This window comes from Gorilla gorilla, chromosome 16 (assembly GCF_029281585.2).
Source record: "Gorilla gorilla gorilla isolate KB3781 chromosome 16, NHGRI_mGorGor1-v2.1_pri, whole genome shotgun sequence".
In the NCBI taxonomy this organism is placed as follows: domain Eukaryota; kingdom Metazoa; phylum Chordata; class Mammalia; order Primates; family Hominidae; genus Gorilla; species Gorilla gorilla.
Window position 1 is genome coordinate 78,173,230 of NC_073240.2, and position 27,079 is coordinate 78,200,308.

The 27,079-nt window shown below is 36.8% G+C and overlaps 2 protein-coding genes across 50 annotated transcripts in view; one reads left to right on the forward strand and one right to left on the reverse strand.

Moving 5' to 3' along the window:
* The window catches only part of PEAK1 (pseudopodium enriched atypical kinase 1), a 310,954-nt gene that overhangs the window by 167,360 nt on the left and 116,515 nt on the right, over window positions 1-27,079 (reverse strand). For 24 of the 49 annotated variants that reach the window (XM_019011089.4, XM_063699071.1, XM_063699070.1 and 21 more), the window contains one exon: window positions 9,858-9,939. The gene's annotated coding sequence lies outside the window, so the exon portion shown is untranslated. Of the gene's footprint in view, window positions 1-9,857; window positions 9,940-19,925; window positions 20,068-27,079 lie in introns of all 49 variants that reach the window. The other 25 variants (XM_063699062.1, XM_055363884.2, XM_063699074.1 and 22 more) reach the window with 2 other exon arrangements.
* LOC101130226 (non-histone chromosomal protein HMG-17-like) lies at window positions 1,956-2,284 on the forward strand. Its single transcript, XM_055363905.2, has one exon. The coding sequence runs from the start codon at window positions 1,956-1,958 to the stop codon at window positions 2,226-2,228; it is 273 nt and encodes a 90-aa protein (XP_055219880.1). The 3' UTR covers window positions 2,229-2,284.

The following is a 27,079-nucleotide window of genomic DNA, read 5'->3' on the forward strand; positions in this document are numbered from 1 at the left end:
GAGAAAGGACAATTTCTCACTAGCAGATCTGCTCTAAAAGAATAAAGAAAATTCTCTAAACAGAAAGGAAATGAAAAAAGATCTCGGATAATCCAGGAATCGTGGATAATGAGGAAGGAAGGATGACAGAAGGAGGAAAAATATGTATAAACACAACAGATTCCTATTCCACTTGAGTTCTCCAAATTATGTTTGACTGTTGAAGCAAAAATTATAATGCTGTATGATATGGTTCAAAATGTATGTAAAGAAAATAAAACCATCAATACACATAAAAATATATATAAACATGCATGTAATATACACATATACATATATTAGAAACATATAAAAATGTTAAGATAATTAAATGGGGGGGACTAAAGGGAGCAAAAGTTTCTATACTTTACTGGAAGTGATAAAATGTAGCATCACCAAGTAGCACTGTAGTACAGCTGACTATGACTTGTTACATACAAAAAGTAGTATCTAGAGTGAGGACAAAAAGGCCATACAAAGAGATATACTTTAAAACACTGAATTCTAAAAGGTATTCAAGTAACCTGCAGGAAAGCCAGAAAAACAAACAAACTGTGACACATCCATACCATGGAAAACTAACTATATCAGCAATAAATAGGAATGATTCTTGACATCTCAACTTAGATGGATCTCAAGGGCATTATGCTGAGTTAAAAAAGCCAATCTCAAAGATTTTATACTACATGATTCCATTTATATAACATTCTCAAAATGACAAAATTATAGAGATCGTTACCAAGGGTGAGGGATGGTGAAAGGGAGTGGGTGTGCGTGTGACTATAAAGAGGCAGCACAGGGATATCATTGGGTTAAGGAATTCTGTATCTTGGTTGCAGTGTTGGTTACATGAATCTACACATGTGATAAAATACCAAAGAACGATATACTACTCGCTTTACACCAATGTCAATGTACTGGTTTTAATATTGTTCTATAGTTACATAAGATGGAACTAATAGGGGAAACTCGGTGAATGGTACAGTAAATATGGTACTTCTCTGTACTATGTTTTCAAATTCATGTGAATTTATAATTATTTCAAAATAAAAAGTTTAAAAAGTGAATTAATTCTGTGAATTATTTAAGAGCTCACTAATAGGATCACCATACCTGTAAGTAAATATTTTTGTTCTGTCTAATAGAAAAAAATTATAGCAACTTTATTCATAACAGATAAAAACTGTTATGAATTAACAAACCAATCTGAATTAAGAAACCAATCTGAAAAGGCAACATAGCGTATGATTCCAACTATATGACATTCTGAAAAAGTTAAAACCATGGAGAGAGTAAAAGGTTCAGTGGGTTGCCAGGGGCTGGAGAAGGAAAAGGGATGAATAGGCAGAATGCACAGGATTTTTAGGGCAGTGAAAATACTCTATATGATACTAGAATGGTGGACAGCTGTCATTATGCATTTATCCAAACCCATAGAATGTACAACACCAAGAGTGAACCCTAATGTAAACTATGGGCTTGGGGTGATTATGATGTCTCAATGAAGGTTCATCAATTGTAGCAAATGTACCATTCTGGTGGGGATGTTGATAATAGGGAATGCTATACGCTCGTGGGGACGAGGGTATGTGGGATATCTCTGTATCTTTTTCTCAGTTTTGATGTTGAACCTAAAACTGCTCTAAAAAAATGAAGTCTTTTGAAGAAACACTGGAAATGAAATGTCCATGAACAGGTGATTAAGTACATTGTGTATAGTCATACAATGGAATACTACTCAGCAATTAAAAGAATGAACTACTAATACACACAACATATGAATTTCAAAAAATTAAGCTGAGAGAAAGAAGCTAGATTCAAAAGAGTACATAATAATTCAATTTATAGGAGCAGTGTGAAGAAGAAGCCGGGAGAACAACCCCCAGACTGACCAAAGCCCACACAACGCACCTATGTCCTACCACATCGCCAGCACCATGCCCAAGAGAAAGGCTGAAGGGGATGCTAAAGGAGATAAAGCCAAAGTGAGGGACAAACCACAGAGAAGATCTGCAAGGTTGTCTACTAAACCTGCTCCTCCAAAGCCAGAGACCAAGCCTAAAAAGGTCCCTGCAAAGAATGGAGAGAAGGTACTCAAAGGAGAAACGGGAAAAGCTGACACTGGCAAGGAGGGGAATAAGCCTGCAGAAAATGGAGATGCCAAAATAGACCAGGCACAGAAAGGTGAGGGTGCTGGAGATGCCAAGTGAAGCACGTGCATTTTTGATAACTGTGTACTTCTGGTGACTATACAGTTTGAAATACTATTTTTATCAAGTTTTATAAAAATGCAAAATTTTGTGGGTTTTTTTTTTTTTTTTTTTTTTTTTTGAGACAGAGTCTCACTCTATCGCCCAGGCTGGAGTGCAATGGCATCATCTCTGCTCACTGCAACCTCCGCCTCCTGGGTTCAAGCCATTCTCTAGCCTCAGCCTCCTGAGTAGCTGGGATTACAGACACACGCCACCACAACTGGCTAATTTTTGTATTTTTAGTAGAGGTGGGGTTTCACCATGTTGGTCAAGCTGGTCTTGAACTGACCTCAAGTGATCGGGCTGCCTCAGCCTCCCAAGGTGCTCGTGTGCATGTGTGTGTGTGTGTGTTTCAAAGCTATGCTGTTAGCACACAGAACACTTACTGTTGTTTTTGGGGGAAGGGGCATCTGTCACTAATAGAATGTCTCCAAAGCTGGACTGATGTGGGGAAAATACCTTTCCCTTCCAGTTTTGAGAGACTTCTTCTTGGATCTCAGGAGGAGGGATTCCCTGACTTAGATACACAGGGCCTCCTTGGCACAAAAGCCTGTGGGATGGAAAGACAAATTTGTTTTTATGTTCTTTTCTCCCTTTCCACCTTTCAGCATAGACTTAACTCCCTTTAACCCAGACATCTGCTGGGATCTGACCCCCAATAATTGGTTACCAGTGTGTCAGACAATCTGGATGTTCCAGTGATACCACTGAGATGGAGGCCCTCAAAGGAGCAGTGGTTCTTCAGATAAATTCTGTCATTTTCATTTCACTTCCTGAGTCAGGATCGGCTCGTGAAAAGTTGTTAAACAACATTCTAAATGTGAAATGTCAACCCTCACTCTAAACTTTCCCTGTTCAGAGCATCACATGAAGACTTCACTGGGTTTATAGTGGCTTTCTGATTTTTGGCAGTCCATTGAAGAAGGGAGTTTGAAAGTTGTTGTATGCTGTTAATGATTTTCTGCCCATGTCCTGCCTGAAATACCATGATTATTTATGGAAGGTATCTTTAATAAAGCTGGACACAGTTTAGCTAGGAAAAAAAATTCCATTTATACAATATTCTGGAACAGGTAAAACTATAGTGATGAAGTACAGATCAGTAATTGTTAGATGTAGGGAGAGATTTTGACCAAAAAGGGAAAGCCAGAAGTTTTCTAGGGTGATGGGACTGTTTCCTGTTTGTAGTGGTAGTTATATGGATCCGAACATGTGTTAAAGCTCACAGAACTTATGTTAAGTCAGTTTTGGGCCGGGCATAGTGGCTCATGCCTGTAATCCTAGCACTTTGGGAGGCTGAGGTGCGGATCACTTGAGGTCAGGAGTTCGAGGCCAGCCTGGCCAACATGGTGAAATCTCAGTCTCTAGTAAATACACAAAATTAGCTGGGCATGGAGGCAGGCATCTATAATCCCAGCTACTTAGGAGGCTGAGGTACAAGAATCGCTTGAAAACGGGAGGCAGAGGCTGCAGTGAGCTGAGATCATGCCACTGCACTCCAGCATGGGCAACAGAGTGAGACTCCATCTCAAAAAAAAGGTCAGTTTTATTGTATGTAAATCTTAAAAATTAACAACAAAATAAAATAATTTCCTATCAGAACTTTTCAAATTCTATCTTCAATTATTTAATAGATACATAAAGTTTATTCTAGTCTTAGCTCTGTTACCACCTATATAACACTTGAGGATGTAGCTTCACACCCTTAGTTTCACTTTGCAAAATGTAAGGGGATAATCAAATGATTTCCTTTTTTTTTTTTTGAGCCTTTTCTTATTCTAAAACCTACTCCTATTCCATGTTTCTGTTAAATTTTTATTATTTTAGAATTAACAAGGAACACAAAATATTTTAATGTACTCAACTTGACTCCATAAACTTCCTTCAGACAGTGTGGGCTGGCTTGCAATATTCTTCTTATTGGTTTTATGTGATCTTTTATGAGCTCTAAACATTTGACCTTACTTAGTAGCTTTGTTTAGATGATTATTAGATAGCACTCTCATCTCTGGAATAATCAGGCTTCTGACTATAAGAGCTGTACAAGATTTCTATTTCCTGGCTGGGCATGGTGGCTCACATCTGTAATCCCAGCACTTTGGGAGGCTGAGGCAGGTGGATCACTTGAGGTCAGTAGTTTCGAGACCAGCCTGGCCAACATGGTGAAACCCCATCTCTACTGAAAATACAAAAATTAGCCAGGTGGGGTGGCACCGGTAATCCTAGCTACTCACCTGTAATCCCAGGAGGCTGAGGTCAGAGAATCGCTTGAACCCAGGAAGCAAAGGCTGCAGTGAGCCGAGATTCGCCATTGCACTCCAGCCTGGGCAACAGAGCGAGACTCTATCTCAAAAAAAAAGTCTATTTCCTTTATTATATCAGACCATGTCTATATTTGCTGTAAAAAAGTATGTGAACGGCCATTTCTGCCAGCCAAATGATGCCTATTGTTATTAATTTTTATAAGGCATGGTATTCATATTGCTGGAGAAAAGAAAGTAAGCCATTGTTACTGAATTCATTCAATATAATCAAAAAAATTTTTTTAACCCTACATAGAAAATCTGGAGTCCCCAAATCTTTTGCAAAGATCTTCATTTCTCCTATAGAAGAGCTGCAGACTAGCAATGTATTATACTACCAAATCTTATATTAAAATGTTCTGTTTATATATAAGAATAAGCAAAGCTATTGAGGAAGTTCATACAATTTAAGAATCAAATTTAATAACTTCATAGAAAACCCTCATTGCAATTAGCAACTTTTCATTTAAATTTTTTTGGAGATGGGTTTTCATAAAAGAAATAAAAAGACCCAAGAGCAAATTATTATCTCTTTCAACAATACTCTCAATTTTGTACAGGAAAATAATTTTTGAATATTTATGAAAATCATCCAAATTTCTCACATTGAGAATTAAGAAAAATAAACGTGGCATACATAAGCTAATGAAATATTCAATAACTACTTGAATATTTATACTTACTTGGTACTATTTTTCTCTGATAAATTCAAATAACTGGGCAACTCAAAGTGGACTGATCTTACAAATGCAGGCCAACAGATTCTGTAATTCTCCTTTATTACCTATACTTCTACTTTTTAAAACTCTGAATCAACCCATTTAATTCTTTCAAATACAGCATGAAGAAATAAAAAGAAGCCCTGAGCTACATTTAATCATTTAATTGCTAAGCAGCAATACACTTACAAAAGAAAAAACCAATCAATATTTCCATATAATTCTATCACCATGTTAAACTTTAAAATAACTTGGTCAAGAAGGAAGCTATAAATCAAATTTATTTCCTGTGTGTTTAGATCACACACCCAAATATACACATACATACATATACACACAAATCAACAGCTCCATATTTCCCTTATTGCCATCCTGAGGTTTACTGAATATGACATCAAAGAGTTCCTCGAATTTCCATACATCTAAGAACTTATCTCATTTTTAGAAAATATCCTGGCACAGAAACCAGACTACATAGAAATAAATCTACATTAAAACTAAATAATCAATGGCTAGGAAAAACAATTTAATGCTAACGAATTTGTCAACATGACTCATTAAAAAAAATTTACTGTTTCAGCAATTTCTTTATTTAAATAGTTTAAAAAGTTAAAAGGCTTTGTGTATTAAAACCATGCCTTCTGAATCACAAGGCCATCCACGTGTACAAAGGGAATGTTTTCATAAGAATGGGACACCAGCCTGGAAGCCTGGCTTGCTTGCAGTTGACTCTAGATCAGGAATTCTTTAAGCCTAAAGCCAAACAAGAGAAACTCACAAATCACAGGAAAAAGCCCAGTCATCTTGAAAAATTCTAAACCCTCAGTTAAATGTCATAACTTTTTTATGAACACTAAATCACAATGGGCCAGTGAGAAACTAACAGTAGTCCTTAAAATGACTACAGTCTGGGTTAGCAAGACACAATCATATTATAATAGGTACAATTTAATGAAACTGTGTTAGGAGTTTGAAGTTTCCAGGAAACTAGCTCCTGAGTTATCTCAAAACAAAAACCAAAAAATTAATTACTATGAAGGGGCCTCTTCATCTTTTCCTTTAAAGCACCATTAAAAAGTGGCTGTAAAAAAAAACCTTTGCATATGTTTTGAAGTCATACATAGAGCTGAGAATTAAAAACTAGCTCTATTCAAGTCTACATCAAATATCATTTTGAATTCCATGGATCTGTGATGGCATGAAAATGGGTACGCAATAAGAGGTGGAGCTCTGTAGGGCAGGGCATCAGGAAAGAACATCAGCAGCTGGGCAAGAGAATCTTATAATGGACTCTTAAGAAAAACAGACTTCAGAAAGGACATAATACATTTTTCTTCTCTAAAATAAGTCAAATCTCAAAATGTTGCTTTCAAATTTTGTTGTATATCAACGCCATCCTTTGCTGTTTTCCTTATTTGATTAGAACCATCTGGGAGATCCTCCTTTCTTTTATTAGTTCTACAGAAAACATGCAGTTAATCATCTTAAAAAACACTTTTTAATATAGAACAACAACTGGAGATTGTATTAATGATCAAATTTTCATATCTGCAGAGAAAGCACCATCATACCATGTGGTCTAGAAAGTCAGTTTCTTTTAAAGGAAAGACAATTTAGAAAAAAAAAATTGTACAAGAAAAACTGCTCATACCCACATACTAGTTTTAAAATTATTTTCTTTCCAATTAAAAAAATACTAAAAAGTTACACAGAAGTTGTAGCTCTACAACTACAAAGTGGAAATAAAAAAGAAAACCCACTTCAATAAAGGCAATGAAATAACTGATTTTACATACAGCTTAGCTTCCCATGCTTATTTATTCATTTTCAAAGTATCCTTTTAAATTAACTGAAATTTTCCTTAGCTCACCTACAATTTATGAATACTTTATTATAAAGTATGATTTCTCTTTGCATTAGTCAGGATAACGTATGTGATTGATAAACACAAGGATATTAAAAGTCAATTATGCTTATTCTTAATCCAGGAATAAATGAAAACCAAAATTAAATCAACTCATAGACCTTATTACTTGCCACTTCCCTACCTCTTTGTGTTATTTATATAGCTGTAGTCATTACTACTTTCATATTAGAAAATGTTTGTTTCTCCTTCTTGGATTTTTTCATAAATCACTGAATTCTCACTTTCTCACAAAATAGTACTTCACTGAAGGATGTAATTAGTCTCACTAAAGCAAGAAAACATGATAAACTTGGTTGAGAGTCACAGAGTCACTTGGTCTAGCCCAGCTATATGACCAATTCAATCTGGTCATGTAAACAATGAAGAAAATGATATTTAACCCACAAGAGTATGGTGATGAGGCTCACATGAGATTAATATATGTAAAGAGCAAAGAGCTTTGAAATGTTTACAGTGCCATACAAATGTGAAGGTCTCAGTCTCACCATCTTCACATGGGAGGATTCAATGAAGTGATCTCTAAAGACTTATCTCACAACCAAAAATTCTTAGCTATTCACATGTGAAGCACATTTTAAAAATCTACTGATAGGATAATTGTATTACTGTAAGGGACTTATGGAACAATGAAGTCAATCTTCTCATCTTACAAAATGTATGAAAACAGGTTAAGATACTTGTAGAGCACATGAGTCAGTAGGAAAGCTGGGAATTGAAAGAACCCAGATCTGAGCCCCACCTCAAAGTCCTTTCTATCATATGTTGCTGTTCACTATTCTGTGAATTTAAAATCTCTCTTCACCATAGGATCATGTAACCTAAATTACTTTTTCAAACTGGTTACAATGAAAAGCTTGTTAAGATGGAAATATTATTTTGGTGAGGCGATTTAACTGCTAATAGTTGAATTAAGAATGTTTACAAATGACACTAATAGCAAAAGGAGCTCAGACTAAATTGTCCGGCTATTTGTTTGGTTTGTGTAATATTAAATTTTAAGTCCGCTGGGTGTGGTGGCTCAAGTCTGTAATCCCAGTACTTTGGGAGGCCGAGGCGGGCGGATTACAAGGTCAGGAGATCAAGACCATCCTGGCTAACACGGTGAAACCCCGTCTTCTCTACTAAAACACACACACACACACACACACACAATTAGCCAGGTGTGGTGGCACGCACCTGTAGACCCAGCTGCTTGGGAGGCTGAGGCAGGGGAATTACTCAAACCCGGAAGGCAGGGGTTGCAGTGAGCCAAGATCACGCCACCGCACTCCAGCCTGGGCGACAGAGTGAGACTCGTCTCAAAAAAAAAAAAATTTAAGTCAATAGACATGGGTTTACAAACCCTATCTAACCTTTCCCAATACACGGTTTTGAATCTGCTTTTGGTACTTACTAGCTATGTGATCTCGGACAATTTGCTTATTTCTTTGTTTTAAAGATTAGTAAGTCACCTGGCTGTCGTGAATAAGTTAGTTCACGTTAAGTCCTTACAATAGTGTCTAGCACATAGTAAGTGCTTATAAACGTTAGTTCCCATCTCTAATCTTCCAAACTTTTGAGGAATAGAGAATACTCTCCCCCTTTTTACTTCATCAGAAAGTAAATGAAATAAATTCCTTAAATGAAAGTAAATTCCTTATATGAAATACATATGTCCTCCACCCTCTACTTCAATAATCAGCAGTTGCACAACAACTAAACTTAAATAAAATAGGGAACATTGTGACATAATGGAAGGCAAATACGGTTTGGAGTCAACAGATATGAGTCTGAGTCCCATCTTAACTCTTTAAGAGCTTCTGACCTCAAGCAATTTACCAAACCTCACAAAACTTTCCATGTTAAAATGAGATTGCTATCTAGCTGTTTATAATTTTGTCTTTCATATTCATAGTTAAGTTGCTAATCATTTGATATCCCCTATGTCATTTTTTTTTATTGCATCTATTTGATTCTTCTCTCTTTCCTTCATTAGTCTGGCTAGCAGCCTATCTATTTTGCTGATCTTTTCAAAAAAACAGCTCCTGCATTCATTGATCTTTTGAAGGGTTTTTCGTGTTTCTGCCTCCTTCAGTTCTGCTCTGATCTTAGTTATTTCTTGTCTTCTGCTAGCTTTTGAATTTGTTTGTTATTGCTTCTCTAGTTCTTTTAATTTCGATGTTAGGGTGTTGATTTTAGATCTTTCCTGCTTTCTCTTGTGGGCATCTAGTGCTATAAATTTCCCTCTATACACTGCTTTAAATGTGTCCCAGAGATTCTGGTATGTTGTATCTTTGTTCTCAAAGACGATTTGGTTTCAAAGAACATCTTTATTTCTGCCTTCATTTCGTTATTTACCCAGTAGTCATTCAGGAGCAGGCTGTTCAGTTTCCATTTGGTTGTGCGCTTTTGAGTGAGTTTCTTAATCCTGAGTTCTAATTTGATTGCACTGTGGTCTCAGAGACTGTTATGATTTCTGTTCTTTTGCATTAGTTGCAAATAGTTTGAAAAGGGCATATCTTATTCACCTTTATCTCCTCCATACTACTATGGCAAGGTTTAAAATTATTAGATTTTTGCTGAAATAAGACAGGAGATTAATAAAAGAGATTTAAGACCAGAATAAACATGTTACATTATGGAAAGAAAAAGTACAAACCTGGTTTAATTGGCTCCAACTCTGGGCATTATGTTGTTGCTTCCTTTTCTTTCCTTACAAATGGATCTCAAGTATTCTTTTCCTATTAGAAGATGCAAAGTGGGGAAGATATATTAATAAAGGGCATTTGAATCACTCTTTAAAACTAAGCATTCTTTAATTCACCATAAGGCAGAATCAAACTCTTACTTATTCTATTTGATGAACTTATTTTTAAGCTATAAAATCACTAAGAGGTGTTTTAATTGGTTAATACAACAGAAACATTATAGGCTTAAGTAGCCAAAAAGTAAACATATATTACAGTGCATTAAAATAAATTTGTTCCTTACTTCAAAAAATTACTTTCAAAGAATAGCAGTACCTCTGTTAAAGATAACTTCACTATTCAGGGGTTGCATGAAACAGTGTAGTTTATTATAATACATTACACAAAAATACTTCTGGTTCCTACAGTTCTTAATCTTTTGGGTGGAAGGTGAGTGGTGAGTTATATAAAACTTTGATAATCCAAAAGAAGCTATAAATTGCATCTTCATAAAAATGTGTATATATGCATCATATCTTGCATATAATTTTAGTTGAGTCATGAAACCCAGTCATGTACCCTGTAGATCTCTAAAACCTGTTGGTAGACTCTGTTCTTGAGTTTCTAAAAAATGAACAGACTTAAGAAAATGAAGAAATAGTGACCCAGAGAGATGAAAAAGATTAAAAAGGCCACACTGTACTCAGGAAGAGAAGGATGTTCAACTACCATATTAATCCACATAAGACTGACCATGCAAAATTTACTGTAAATCAGTGCCTTCGGGTCAGAGTAATTCTTACAACAAAACCAGAATAGGAGACTTCATGGTGCCTAGTACATAGCAGCTCATGAAATGATACGAATTAAAAAATATTTGTCAAGTAATGAAAATGGATAAAATATAAAAACGCAATTTCCAAGTAAATGAAATGTTTTCCAGCTGACCAAATAAGTGGCAAACTTAAACGTTTATTATCTACTACATAACATTATATAATATCCTACTATTCAAGAATGCTTAAAGAGTGATTCAAAAAGGATAAAGTTGTCCTCCTTTTAACAGTAATTAGGCAAAGACATAGAACTTCTTCCTTCCCAGTTTCCTTTTTGGGTTCCTCTTTTTCCCTTTCCTCCTAGGGTTCAGTGTTTTGCCCACTTCACACTCTACTCACATTTTCTGTATTCCTCCAGGACTGGGAGGAACTCAAATGAAAACCCTGAATCCTAACCTTTCACCTGAGCCTCAGACTCCTACATCCAGTTGTTTGTTGGACGTTTCTAACTGAAGGTACTATAGGCAAAAACTCAATATATCCCAAACCGAGCTATTCATCTTTTCCTAAAATCTGTTCCTTTTTAAAGTCCCTGTCACAGCAGAACAACAGCCCCTTAACTTCTCAAGCCAAAAGTCGGGCAATCATCTCACACTTCACCAGTCATCTTCAATTCTTATTGATTTCTACTTTAAACACTTTCCAAGTCTATTTCCTCAATTCCATCCCTATTAATAGTATCTAAATCCAAGTTATCTCTCAATATGACCAAATCAGTAACCTAACTCATCTCCCCATCTCTAATTTTATCCTACCTCAAATTTATTTACATACTTCTGCCAACATGATTGGTTTAAAATAAAAATTTTGCCACATCAAGCGCTATCATATATCAAACCCTCATTATGCCAAACTCTTCAAAGCAACCCAGCACTAACAGAATAAGGTCCTTTATTCAAAGAATAAATGTCCAAGTATGACATATAAAGTCCTCAGTGACCAGGCTCATACCTATCTCTTCAGCTTTATTTCCTATCTCCCACTTTACTGCACCACTGACATACTGAACTATTTGTCAGTCCCATATATTCTCATGCTGTTCTCTTTGCCAGTATATCTTTACCTACCTTCCACACATAGGAAATACTTACTTATTCAGGTACAAGATCACTTTCTCTGGAAACCCTGACCACAGCATACTTCTCTACACCACCAAGCTCACATATCATTGCAACAAGCACTCAGGAGATATTTAACTGAATATTAACGAAACTACACAAACTAATGACAAAGCAGCATATAATTTATATACATAAAACCAGTGAGAAGGGAAACTAAATGGATTTTAGTAAGTCTTTTTGGAGAAAAAGGTCTTAACCTGGTGGATCCAAGGAGTAATTGTTCAGATTGTTGAAGAGAAGAAATAAAAGTATTTCAATGAGGCCGGGTGCGGTGGCTCATGCCTGTAATCCCAGCACTTTGGGAGGCCGAGGCAGGCGGATCACGAGGTCAGGAGATCAAGACCATGGTGAAACCTCATCTCTACTAAAAAGACAAAAATTAGCAGGGTGTGGTGGCGGGCATCTGTAGTCCCAGCTACTCAGGAGGCTGAGGCAGGAGAATGGCGTGAAACCAGGAGGCGGAGCTTGCAGTAAGCCGAGAAAGTGCCACTGCACTCCAGCATGGGCACAAAGCAAGACTCCGTCTCAAAAAAAAAAAAAAAAAAGTATTTGAATGAGTAAAACAGAGATGGAAATGAAGACATTCATAGGAGGCTAAGAAGACATGTATTGCAAGGTTTGGAGGAACAGTAAACAGCAAATATAAATTAACAAATGCAGCTATCCCTATAAAGAGGCTTAGATACTATAACCAATAATTCACCAAAGACCTTCAAATATTTTTTTCTGAAACCATATGGCAAAGTTGACATTTAGGTACTATCCTGTACTTTCATTAGAGATATATTAGAGAAATATTTTCATCTTTTAGTCACTTCCCTGCATCCTTATAGGTTTAAGAAGGTATCCCCACTGAATTAGCACTTACTGAAGAACTTTACATAAAATTCTCAAATTATAACACATCTCTATATTGCATAATAGTTTATTGAAATTGGAATAAGGTAACATAAGACTCTATTTCAATTAGGTCAAGGGCTGGTTAATCTTACAAAACAGTCTTCCATACTAGAACATTAGGTTGCTCCAAATAAGTAGGGAAAGTGAAAATATAGTATACTTGATGTTAAATTCACAGAGGATTTCAACTGCAAATACTTTGCTTTCTAAATGCAATATAATTAAAAAGCATCAATCCTTAAACTTAAATACACGACCAGGTGCAGTGCCTCACGCCTGTAATCCCAGCACTTTGGGGGGCTGAGGCTGGCGGATCACCTGTGGTCAGGAGCTCGAGTCCAGCCTAGCCAACATGGTGAAATCCCATCTCTACTAAAAATATAAAAATTAGTGGGGCATGGTGGCAGAAGCCTGTAATCCCAGCTACTCAGGAGGCTGAGGCAGAGAGAATTGCTTGAACCCAGGAGGCGAAGGTTACAGTGAGCCGAGATCGTGCACTCCAGCCTGGGCGACAGAGCCAGACTCTGTCTCAAAAAGAAAGAAAGAAACCAAAACACCTAAAATAATACACTAGTCATAATGCAGAAGAATAAATCTATGAGGTATTTCCATGTGAAGAGTGAATATTAAGGTCATCTACCAAAAATAAGGAGAAAAAGACGCTGTTATAATTACTTTTTTTTTTTTGAGATGGAGTCTCATTCTGTTGCCCAAGCTGAAGTGCAGTGGCATGATTCAGCTCACTGCAACCTCTGCCTCCCAGGCTCGAGCGATTCTCCTGCCTCAGCTTCCCGAGTAGCTGGGATTACAGGAGCCTTGCATCACGCCCAGCTAATTTTGTTTTGAGACAGTCTCATTCTGTTGCCCAGGCTGAAGCGCAGTCCACAATCTTGGCTCCCTACAGCCTCCATTTCCCGGGCTCAAGAGATTCTCCTACCTCAGCCTCCAGAGTAGCTGGGATTACAGGTGCTCAGCACCATGCCTGGCTAATTTTTGTATTTTTAGTAGAGATGGGGTTTTATCATGTTGGCTGGTCTCAAACTCCTGACCTCAAGTGATCCACCTGTCTTGGCCTCCCAAAGTGCGGGATTACAGGCATGAGCCACTGTGCCTGGCTAATTTTATATTTTTAGTAGAGACAGGGTTTCACCATGTTGGCCAGGCTGGTCTCAAACTCCTGACCTCAAGTGATACACCCGCTTCAGCCTCCCAAAGTGCTGGGATTACAGGCATAAGCCAACTTGCCCAGCTTCTTCTTCTTTTTTTTTTTTTTTTGCTCAGTTGCCCAGACTGGCAGACTGGAGGGCAGTGGCGTGATCATGGATCACTGCAGCCTCCACCTCCCAGGCTCAAGCAATCCTCCCACCTCAGCCTCTCTGGTAGCTGGGACTACGGGTGCACACTACCATGTCTGACTAATTCTTTTCTATTTTTTTTTTTGTAGAGATGGGGTTTTGCCTTGTTACCCAGGCTGGATAACTACTCTTGATGACATAAAATCTACTGTTTGCAGTAAAGACAGAAAGCATTCACCCTAATACCTTAGTTAGAAGACTACAGAATCAGTCAGAAGAAGATCAAGTCAGAAACATAAGCAGCACAAATAAATCAGCCACCCCAAACTGAAGAATCTCTAAATGTAGGTCTGTATCATTTTTATTTTAAGCATTTAACTATATAGCCATATAAGACAATAACAAAGGCATATTTTCTATACCAAGGAACAAGATGATTAGGAAACAGATATATGCTAACAAGCACAGAATCACTTTGAAGTGTAACAGTCAATGCATGGGGTTGTATGATGGCTTGTCCTTGACTTTGTAAATGCCAATTCCCTGCTTTCAGATTTGCAGACAGTAAAACGTGAGATACAAAGCTGAATGTTAATTTTCAACATAACACTGATATGTCAGAAAGTAGGGGTAATTCTCATTCTCACATAATAGCTGTCATTTTAAAACACCCCTACTGATATGAACCAACATTCGTGAATGAAAGGTTAAAAAATGCTTTTGAGCTGTCATATTCAAGCAAATTGACAGATATAAATGCACACACACACTAGTCTTCGATTATGAAATCTCCTCACACATAAACACTATTATAAAATAAATTTCTTTAAGAGAAAAGCGACTGATAATGTTACAAGCTTGCTAAAGAGAATAACATCAACCATAAAAGAAATTGGCGGCCCACCAATATGATGCTGACAATCACATTATGCTCAAGTGTGCTATAGAGGATCATTTAAATGCTGTCAATGTCACCTGTACTCCTTCAATATTCCATTTTATGAAAAACCTTCTGACTTAAGGAATATGAAATCATCCATCTGATCTAAAACAGCAAACTGTTTTCATCTTGTATGCATTTATTTTTCACTAAAAAAGAGAGTTATGGCCAGGCGCGGTGGCTCACGCCTGTAATCCCAGCACTTTGGGAGGCCAAGGCAAGTGGACCACGAGGTCAGGAGATCGAGACCATCCTGGCTAACACGGTGAAACCCCATCTCTACTAAAAATACAAAAAATTAGCCCGGCATGTTGGCGGGTGCCTGTAGTCCCTGCTATTCAGGAGGCTGAGGCAGGAGAATGGCATGAACCCAGGAGGCGGAGCTTGCAGTGAGCCGAGATTGTGCCACTGCACTCCAGCCTGGGCGACGGAGCAAGACTCCGTCTCAAAAAAAAAAAAAAAAAAAAAAAAGAGTTATATATTTCTTGTGATCACAATTTCAGGTAAAATTAGGACTAATGCCTACACTGTACAAATATAAGGGTTATTTGTAAAAGAGTAGCAGATTTTCTACACACGCACACACACACAATGATTCTTGTTATCTGTGGTAGTTATGGTCCATTAAATTGCCACAAACACTGAGTTAGTGAACACTGAACCACTGCTTCTAGGGAAAATGGGAAAGAGGGTTAGGTTTCTAGGAGCCTCTGGTCACAACATTTTCATCAACTAGCCAACACATAACCTTGTTTTATCTGTATTTCTGTTTAAAGACACCTTACTTAATATATATTTACTCATTAACACTGAAATCATGGCTGAAAGCATAACTCATGATTGAGAGAAGCTTACCTAACATACATATGTCTTGCATAGATATATCACAGCTTTCTTGCACTTAGGAATATTACACAGCACTTTGGCACAACACTGGGGGCCATTTGCTTAAAAAAGCAAAATTACCAAAAAAAGAAAGCACAGAAAATGTGAAAAATGTGGCATTAAGTAGACTGCAAAAGGGATGCTTGTTTACAGTATAAGGACCGAAACAAGAAGGCAGAGTATCAAGAGTATCACCTTGTTCAACTACAGCTGAGAATTTGCACATCAGGCAACTCAAATTTTTTTACCACTCCGAGCGTGCCTGCAAATTATTACAAAAGCACCATAAGTACTGATTTAGGGATTACAAATAAATTTTAGGAAGTAGGCCAATTTGGAAATACGCAGTTAGTGAATAATAAGGATTAACTTATGTATGTATATGAATATATATGAATGCTTACATATATATAGTCTTATATATATGAACTTGTGACATATGACATACTTAGCAGGAAAGGCAAGTTATAGAACTCCCTAGTGTGAGATTCTCTTATGATCCAGTTCTATATCTCCACTTGGCACAAAGAATACTCTACCTGAATGACCTATCAGCACTTCAAACTTAAAATACTAAGCTCATCATATGCCCTTATTCCAAACCAGTCTTCTGCTGTATTACTCTAATCCTGGCATCATCACATCTATTCAAGTCATTCTATGACTATCTCCCTTCTCCACATCCTCGCCAGGCACCAAATCATGTTGATTCTTCCCCTGAATTATCTCTTAAACTTATCTCCCCCTGCCTAAAACAACTACTGTTATCACCAAATGCCTTTCTAATTACTTGAACCATTGGCACAGTTTACTGCCTTCCCTCTTTATCTCATACTCCAAAAATGTTACTGCCACTGTTCTCTGTTAAAAACCCAAACCTAATCATATTCTTCATTTCCTGGTACCTATGTAATAAGCACCACATTTTTTGATATATATGTCCATTCATGATTTGGCACCAAGCCATCTTTTTAGAATCATACTGACACTCATACCTGATAATCACTATATTCCAGCCACAGTAATCTATTTCCCCCTCTTTGAATATGCCATGCTTTAAAAAACCCTTTATACATGTTAGTCCTCCCACTAGAAATGCTCTTTCCATTCTCTACTTGACCTTAAAGCTTCTGCCAATGCTACCTCCTCTTTGAAGCCCCTCCAACACTGGCCATGTTAGTCAGTCTTCCATGTGCTTCCACAGTATTTTCACACACTTTTATTATAGAATTACTTAAACGTAGTTATAATTACTAAGAGAAAAAGTGCAAGAATGTAAAAGGTTAGCTAAATGTTGATTACTATTATAACTAGGTGATGTGGATTTGTTATATTATTCTCTAGTCTAGTGTATGCTGAATTTCCATTATAAGGAAGTAAAAAATATAGAGACAGAAAATATTTGTCTACAATTAATTGAAGCTCTGATTTATGTATGACTTTAAAAAACAGGGCATTATTTTATTTCCCTCCACACAAAATGTCCAGAGGTAGGTAGTCTAGGATTAGTACAGAGGCTGAAGGGGTCATCAAGTCCAAGGCTCTTTCTATCTTTTTGCTAAGTGTGTTGATTTGTTGCTTCAAAGCTGTTTGCTTTAGATATAAGCATTAGCTCTGCATTCATGGCAGGAAAAAGGACAGTGCCAGTCACACATTTACCCCCAAAACAGGAGAAACAAAAGCATTTTTCCAGTGCCCTCAGCAAATTTGGCCTATATCACACTGTCCATATCTGCTGGATAAGACAACAGTGTCTTGATGGCCTGATCTCTGAAAGCTGAGACTGGCTTTGTGCTTTAGCAAACAATCCAGTACCTAGAACACACAGGTACTTTGTGTCTACTGAATGTATGAGTCTAATAAAGGAAACTACAGTAAATATATAACAGAAGAACTCTGCTTTTATAATTTTATTTAAATAATATAAAAGGTATTTTAAAAATTATAAGTACTATGCAAATAAAGATTTGTATAGCAGTTTGACATCTATGATTATGAAATAATATACCATTTTACTGCTCTCTGTAAAGATTCAGATAGAACATTAACAAGTTATCGAGAGGTCTGAATTTTTGTCTAGGCAAAACATTCAGTCTTACTGAACCTTGGTTTACCTAAAAGATAATGCTTATTTATTTCTCAGGGTTGTTCTGAGAATAAAGGAAATATAACAATATGAATGCACATTGAAATGTGTAAAATGCGATAAACACATGCATTATAAACACAACAGCCCTTTTAGGTCCTGAAAGGAAATTTGCAGTCTTATGTAGTATGCATAGAGCATCTGGCATACCAACAATATGAATTAAAAATTAAACACTATCAATACCTAGTATAGATGCTGGACATTATAATATGTATGGTTAGATGAGTTTTTGAACTTGATCTTTTTTCTTTCATTGCTATAGGAAACTAAACTAACTGTAACTGATATTTATACCTCATTAAGGAAAAAATGCTTTATAACATAAATCTGGTTTCTCATTGCAATGATATGATATATACAATTTAAAAAGGAGAATACGAAAAACAAAATAAATGGGTTAATACAGAACAGTTGACAACAAATCTCAATTCATCAATTAATATTTACTACCAATGGATGAATGGCACTGATGTAGGTCAAGGTCCCAAAGTACTTCTAAATTAAATCGAGTAATAAATAAAACAGTAGAAGCATTGAATATTAGTTTTCCTTTGGCTTTAATAACCTTGACTAAGCTTATAAAAAGTACCACTCAGGGTGACCTTATGGCTCATATATATATGCACAGGCCACAGTGGTAGTCAGAACTAGTTCTATAAATGATAACATGATGGCCTGTTCTCTTGAGTTTTTACTAAGCTGTGTAGGTCTTCATTTATAAGAGTGTTATATTAAAATAAGCATGGTATATACAACATAAAACAGTTGCCAATACTAAGGAAGAGAAAAAAAGACATTTTAAAACAAAAAAAATCCTTACAGACTATTACAGTGAGAAGTGATCTTCACTTTTACTAGATTTGTGGACTATGGATGCTTTGAAGAACATGGTCTTTTCTCAAGTCTTTTAAATTAACTCTCACTTCTCAAATATTCAACTGTCTCAACCTTATTAATAAAGCCTCATCATACTCTGATTCATTTAAGCAGAAACTCTTTTCCATGTAGGTTACCATGGAATTACTTGATACTGAAAACTGATTCATCTTAATGCAAAACACTACCTCAAGACTGCAGGCCAGTAAATTCCAACACAGTATTACATAATGCACCATCAACTGAAAAATTCCAAACAGTGGATCAGACTTCTTATCTTATAGTTGCGGAACATCTATTTCAACAAGAAGTAAAACATGTCCAAACAGTAAGAATGAGCTTATGTTTTATAGCTATATCCACCCAGTTTCAACTACATAGATTTTTGTTTATAAACGAGGGGAGAAAGAATGTTTCTCTTCCTGTTTTATCTGCTCATATAGCTTCATCAGCTAAAGCTTCAACAGTGAATATTTCTTCTACAAAGAAAATTTGGGGTACCTGGAATAAGCAAGAAATGATACGTCAATGTGCTGATGTTTCTAAAATTAAAAGATGTAAGTGGTATTTTAATATAAAGAGCTATTTCAAATATTCAACTTTGTAGATGGAAAAGGAAGTGTATTAATTTAAAGATTCACTGCTGTTTAAAATATTCCCCTTATTTTCTTTCAATAAAAACTAAAAAGAGGAGGGGAAAGAAAGGCACCAAGAAAGCAACCTAGACAGTGAAAATGAGTCACTAGGGAATAAAGAGGTAAGGATGCCTTATCTTCTTTGGCTCATGAATTACCCTTACCTAAAATGGTAAAGGAGATTTGATTATATGAATATTGAATTATTACATATGCCCTGAAATTATGTACATCTAATATGTATCAATAAAAATAAATAAATGGGACCAGGCGAGGTGGCTCACGCCGGTAATTCCAGCACTTTGGGAGGCCAAGGCAGGCAGATCACTTGAGGTGAGGAGTTCGAGAGCAGCCTGGCCAACATGGTGAAACCCCCATCTCTACTAAAAATATAAAAAATTACCCAGCTGTGGTGGCAGGCATCTGTAATCCCAGCTACTCGGGAGGCTGAGGCAGGAGAATTGCTTGAACTCAGGAGGCGGAGGTTGAAGTGAGCCAAGATCACACCACTGCATTCCAGCCTGGGCGACAGAGCGAGACTCTGTCTCAAAAAATAAATAAATAAAATAAAATAAATGACAAATTGAAAAAAAAGTAAAATGCAGGTATCTAAATCTGAAAATTGAAATAAAATAAAATAAAATGGTAGAGGACGAGTTTATCCTAGGGCAGATTATTAACTATGATCTAGGATTGTTCTTAGGAGGTCTCATGTTTAAAGAGGCCCATAATTTTCTTTTAACACTGAAAAATTAAGAAAATATTAAAAATGAAGAAAGGGATATAGGGAGAGAACGAGACAAAGGAGGGACAAGCACACACACAGAACTTTGGCCCAAAGTACCAAGTACTACAGCTTAGAGAATGCCCCAGGAGATCAATCACTGTCACATTATGACATCAGAGATCAAAATTCCCGTTGAGTCTAAAATGACCAAAATTGGACTTAATCAGAAGTAATCAGCTGTAAAATATGCAGATCTGAAAGGTTCAGACTGTGCTCCACTGCCATTCCCAGTTAGGATATCAAATTGAATTTGCAAGTTTAGATGATTTGTATTTGCTAAAATTAGGTCTCAGGATACACAGAGAATGTGAAATGCTCCCTGAAGCAGCTGACTTGATATATGCTCTGAGGAAGTACTACTGCCATTCACAGAAAAAAGCATATGTTTCATAGCAGCTACTTTAAAATCAATGTTTTCACTGCCTCTGATAGTAACAGAAGTAAAATATTTGTATTTCAAACTCACTCCAAGCTGAAAATTTAAAAAATGAATCTTCTTATAAACTTGTGTTGGCAGAGTATATGCTACTAACACCTGTGACTGCCTCTTCCCCAAAGCATATGTCACTTCAGCTGACATAACAGCTTGTCCTCCTTGGAGGAATTCAATCACCTCATCAATAGTGCTGGTCAAGCAGATGAAAATATTTCTCATGGGGCAGTTTATCTTAGTGCAATAAGATGTTTCTAAAACTCTTTAAAATCTGTAAGCATGTGAAATCTGGTGAAACCTCATTTCTACTAAAAATACAAAAATTAGCTGGGCATGGTGGCACGCACCTGTAATCCTAGCTACTCAGGAGGCTGAGGCAGGAAAATCGCTTGAATCCGGGAGGCAGAGGTTGCAGTGAGCCGAGATGGCACCACTGCACTTCAGCCTGGCAACAGAGTGAGATTTTGCCTCAAAAAAAAAAAAAAAAAAAAAAAAAGAATGTCACAGTATTTTAGGTCAAGTCACAGCAAATAATCTGCCCTCTGATCTTTATTATTAACGAAAAAAAGTCCTATAGCTTCTTTTGTTTGGTATCCTTAATTTCCTTTTTTTTTTTTTTTTTTTTTTTGGAGAGAGTCTCGCTGTGCCGCCCAGGCTGGAGTGCAGTGGAGCAATCTCGGCTCACTGCAAGCTCCGCCTCCCAGATTCATGCCATTCTCCTGCCTCAGCCTCCCGAGTAGCTGGGACTACAGGCGCCCGCCACCACGCCCAGCTAATTTTTGGTATTTTTAGTAGAGACGGGGTTTCACTGTGTTAGCCAGGATGGTCTCGATCTCCTGACCTCATGATCTGCCCGCCTCTGCCTCCCGAAGTGCTGGGATTACAGGTGTGAGCCACTGCGCCCGGCCGGTATCCTTAATTTCAACTTTGAGGAGACCCAACAACTATCTCTTACCACATTTCTTATCTAGCCTCAAATTGCTGGATGAAACATAGTAAATTAAATGGTGCTTTAAAGATTATCCTTTCTAAAAATTTTTATTCACAGAGTCCACGTGCCTTGAGATGTCAAGGATCATAGTTTAGGGGTAGGAAAATAGTATACTTGGATTTATTCTATAAATTCTATTGTGTAATTTTCTTTTCCTCATCTCTGGCAGGTTCTCCTAAGTTAATGTACAAAATCAAGCTCCTTCTACACCTCCAAAAAACTGTCCCTCCTCTCCATTTCCTTAGCATTACCAGGGCCTAGCGGTAGCTAAACTTCCACTCCATCAAGCAGCACCTAGGCAGAGGTGCCTAGGTGGGGAGAAGGCCAACTGGCACTACCATATACCCTCTTGTGGGTACAAAGTGGTGCTAGTTGGCCCTCTGCCCTCTAATCCCTGTGAGACCCAGCTGGATGCTAAACTTTCACTCCCACACTTGGCAATGCAACAGGCCAACAAAAAGCAATAACTACCAAATCTCACCCAATATAAAGTTTCCAAGGTTATTTATAAGATTCTTACAATAATTCTTTCCACAATCTCTTTTTTCTAGAATTGATTTTTTATCATCAGTATTTCCCTTTAATATCTTAATTTTCTTCAAGGTCTGGAGATATTTCATTGATCAGATGTATTCTTAATGAATGTCTCCTCTTATCCACTCAACTCACAATGGCTTTTATTGAAAGCTTTAAAAATTAATTTTAAAAATAATTTCAAACAGAAAAGTTCAAGAATGGTTTTTTTCCCAATTTGAAAGTTGCTGACATTATGTCTCATCATCCCTAATAACTTGTTTATAATTCCTCTAAAAATATTCTCCCAAATAACCATAATACGATCATCAAAATTGACAAATTAACAATGATACATTACTAGCCTGTGAAGTTTCACCAATTATTCCACTAATGTCTTTTGTAGCAAAGGCATCCAATAGGGTATTACAAGATGTATTTAATCGTCAAGTTTGTCTAGTCTCTTTAAATCTGGAATAGTTCTAAAGTTTTTCCTTGACTTTCATAATCTTTATAAATTTGAACGTTACACGCTGGGTATGTTGTAGAAAGTCTCTCAACTTGGAATTCTCTTTTCTTCAAAATTAGATTTCAGTTATGCATTTTTGAAAGAAGTGTCATACAAATGCTGCTGTGTTCCTCACTGCATCCTATCAGCTAGGAATCATGGAATTAGAAAGATCACTGATTACAATAATTGGCAAATGGTGATCTTTCCATTATTCCTTTTCTTCTCCCCACTAATTTATTAGATCACTGTGGTCTCACGAGTTCCTATTTTATTCAAAGAGCTATGATTTGATAGTATGACTATTTAGTCTGATGCTCAAACTGTTCAAGAATTGGCCAGTGAGTGCCCCCTCAAGGTGGCTTCTGCATCCTTTAGATACAATCCCCTCATTCTTCGAGCTCTACTTTACTTTCTGGTACAGGGAGATGTGTCCAGCACATCTTGTCTTATGCTTTCCCTGTCCCAGCCCTAGAATCAGTCATTGTCCAAGAAACCCTAGCACCTACACCTTCCTGGGCCCTGTCTTAAAACTTTTAGACTGAATTATTCAGGAAGGAAGGTCAGTAACACGAAAGCCAAAGGGCTAATTTGTTTAGAATGAATAACTGCACTGATTTCTGCTGTAGCTGAAGAGGTCTGTTTTCCCAATGGTCTCATCTGCCTTGAACAGCAAGGTTGACTACAGGATGTTTGAGGAAGAGAGGAGTACTGTTAGTAGGCAGGCTTCCTCCAACAGATAATTGCCAAAGTAAGAAAACTCTTGCTTTTGAGGGGTGGAATATTCTGGTTTCATTTTATTCCCAGGAAAGGTATCTATTCCTTTTCTTTCTTTTTTTAAAAATACAACTTTTATTTTAGAACAGGTTTAGATGTATAGACAAATTGTGAAGATAGTACATAGAGTTCCCATGTATCCTACACCCAGTTTCTCCAATTACGAACATTTTACATTAGTATGATACCTTTGTCATGATTACTGAAACAATATAAATACATTATTAACTAAAGTCCATATTTTATTCAGGTATCTTCAGTTTTTCCTTAATGCCCTTTTTCTGTTTCAGGGTCCTATCTAGGGCATCACATTACATTTATTCTCCTTAGGCTAGTCTTGGTTGTGACAGTTTCTTAGACCTTCCTTGTTTTTTATGACTGTATTCGTTTCCTGTGGCTGTTATAACAAATTACCATAAATTTGATGGCTTAAAAAAACAGCATTTATTTATTTATTTATTTATTTATTTATTTATTTTGAGATGGAGTCTCCCTCTGTCACCCAGGCTGGAGTGCAGTGGTGCAAGCTCGGCTCACTGCAACCTCCGCCTTCCAGGTTCAAGTGATTCTCCTGTCTCAGCCTCCAGAGTAGCTGGGATTACAGGCATGTGCCACCATGCCCAGCTAATTTTTGTATTTTTTAGTAGAGATGGGGTTTTGCCATGTTGTCCAGGCTGGTCTTGAACTGCTGACCTCAAGTGATCAGAAATTTATTTATTTTTATATGGTTCTAGAGACGAGAAATCAAAGAATCAAGTAATTAGCAGGGCTGCACTCTCTTAGAAGTCTCTAGGGGTGAATCATTCCTTGACTCTTCTAACTTCTGGTGGCTGTAGGGATCCCTTTGCTTGTGGCTATATCATTCTAATCTCTGCCTGACTTCACATGGCGTTCTCCTCTGCCTGTTATCTTCTGTGTCTTATAAGGACACCCCTCATTGGATTTAGAGCCCAATAGATAATCCAGGATGATCATCATATCAAAATCCTTAATGTAAAGACATCTGCAGAGGCACTTTTTACAAATAAGATCACATTCACAAGTTCTAGAGGTTAGGATGTGGACATAATCTTTTAGGGGAGCGGGGATCATCATGCAACCCATCATTATGACCTTGACAGTTCTGAGGATTACTGGTCATATGTTTTGCAAAACTGTGATTTATTTGATTTCTCATTAGACTGGGATAATGTGTTTTGGGGAGAAAAACCACACAGGTAAAGTGTCATTTTCATCATATCATATCAAGGATACACGACATCTCTGTTGATGCTGACCCTGATCATCTGGCTTGAGGTACAATTTATCAGGTTTCTCTATTATAATGTTACCCTTTCTGTACTGCACTCATTGAAGGAAAGTCACTATGAACAGCCTAATGTATGGAGGGGAGAGTTTTGCCCCACTTCATTGAGGGTGGAATGTCTAAGTAAATCATTTGGAATTCTTTTGCATGGGAGATTTATCTATTCCCTCCCAAGGTCAACATCAACCATTTGTTTATATCAGTAAAGATTCGTAGATATTTACTTTATACATTGGATTATGATCCAACAATACTTTTATTTTGTTGCTCAAACTGTTCCAGCTTTGGTCATTGAAGAACTTTCAGTTGGCTCCTGTGTCCCCTTGACATACTCCTATCATTGTGTCTTGTTTTGTTTTTTTGAGTACTTTCTTATTTTCTGTCACTCCAGAGGCTCCATACATCTTGTATATTTCCTACCCCAGGGCTAGAATCAGCCACTTCTCCAAGGAATCCTGATTCCTAACATTGGATAACCCTGACTTCTACTCCCCAAGATCTGAGGACTAGGTATGATAATTGCTACTGGAGTTTCATTGCTTCTAGTACACGTTGACTTAGTGTACAATGTAAATATGTACACTAACCTGTGCATATACATATATCTATAAACATTTCCATATGCAACCATGTGTATCTATACATTAAGCTAAATCAGTTCATACCAATGTCTCCAACATGAATCCATTACCACATGGATCATTTTAGCCTCTCATTGCTTACCTGTAACCAACACTACAACAGTGAAAAACGTGGCTTCTAACAACTGCCACCCATTTTCTTAATTGTTCAATTCCAGTATACATGCATGGTAATTTCAACATTATTAATCCATACCTTGTTCCCCATGGGACAGAACTTTATCAGTACAGTACAGGGCTTATGCATAGTTCCTTTAGTTTAAAGTAAGTACAGTAAGACTAAACAGTCATACAGATGCCACTCATTTCCAAAGTTACTTAGATTAGCAACTTGTTTCTTCACTCCCTTCAGTGAGATTATTGGATACATTTATAATACATTTAGACTCTTTTGCCACATTTTGCATTCCATCCTGGAAACTCTGACCTCCTAAATAAGTTTTCAAAAATTTGTACACATTAAGATCCACTCTTTCTGCTATAAAATTCTCTGGGTTTTGGCAAATGCTTACTATCTTATATTCATCATCACAGTATCATACTTATCACCCTAAAAAAGTCCTGGTTTTTCACCTATTCAACCTTCCCATCAACTCCTTGCTCCCAAGTCCCTGGCAACCACTGATCTTTTTACCAACTCTCTAATTTTGCCTTTACCAGAATGTCATATAACTGGACTCACAGAGCATTTTCAGGCTGATCTCTTTAACTTGGCAATGTGCATTTTTAAGATTCATCCATGTCTTTTCATGATTTCATAGCTCATTTCTTTTTAGTACTGATTAATATTTCGCTATATGAATGTACCACAGTTTATCCATTTACCTACTGAAGGACATCTTGGATGCTTCCAGTTTTGGTAATTATAAATAAAGCTGCTATAAACATTTGTGTACAGGTCTTGTGTGAACAGAAGTTTTCAAATTAGTTGGGTAAATACCTAAGAGCATAACTGCTGATTTGCATGGTATGATCATGTTTAGTTTTACAAGAAACTGCCACCAAAGTGGCTGTAACATTTTACATTCTCACCAGCAATGAATGAGAGTTCCTGTTACTCCTGTTACTCCACATCCTCACCAGAATTTGGTCAGTGTTTTGAATTTCAGCCAATTGGTGAGTAGTGGTACCACATTATTGTTTTAATTTGCAATTCCCTAATGACACACCATGTTGACCATCTTTTTAAGTGCTAATTTTGCCACCTGCTTATCTTCCTTGATGGGGTGTCTCTTCAGATCTTCTGCCCATTTTTAAATTGGGTTATTTTCTCATTGTTGAGTCTTAAGAGTTCTTTGTATATTTTGGATTCAAGTGTTATATAAGTGTTTTACAAATATTTTGTCCCCATTTATAGCTTGTCTTTCCATTCTTTTAATAGAGTACTTCACAGAAGTTTTAAATTTTAACTAAGTCACAACTTACCAATATTTTTCTTTCATGTATCATTCTGATGTTGTATTTTAAAATCTTTTACCAAACCCAGTATCATATATGTTTTCCTCAATAAGTTTTATGTTATATATTTAGGTCTATGCTCCATTTTGAGTTAATTATTGCATAAATTATAAGGTCTGTGTCTAGGTTCAGTTTTGGATATG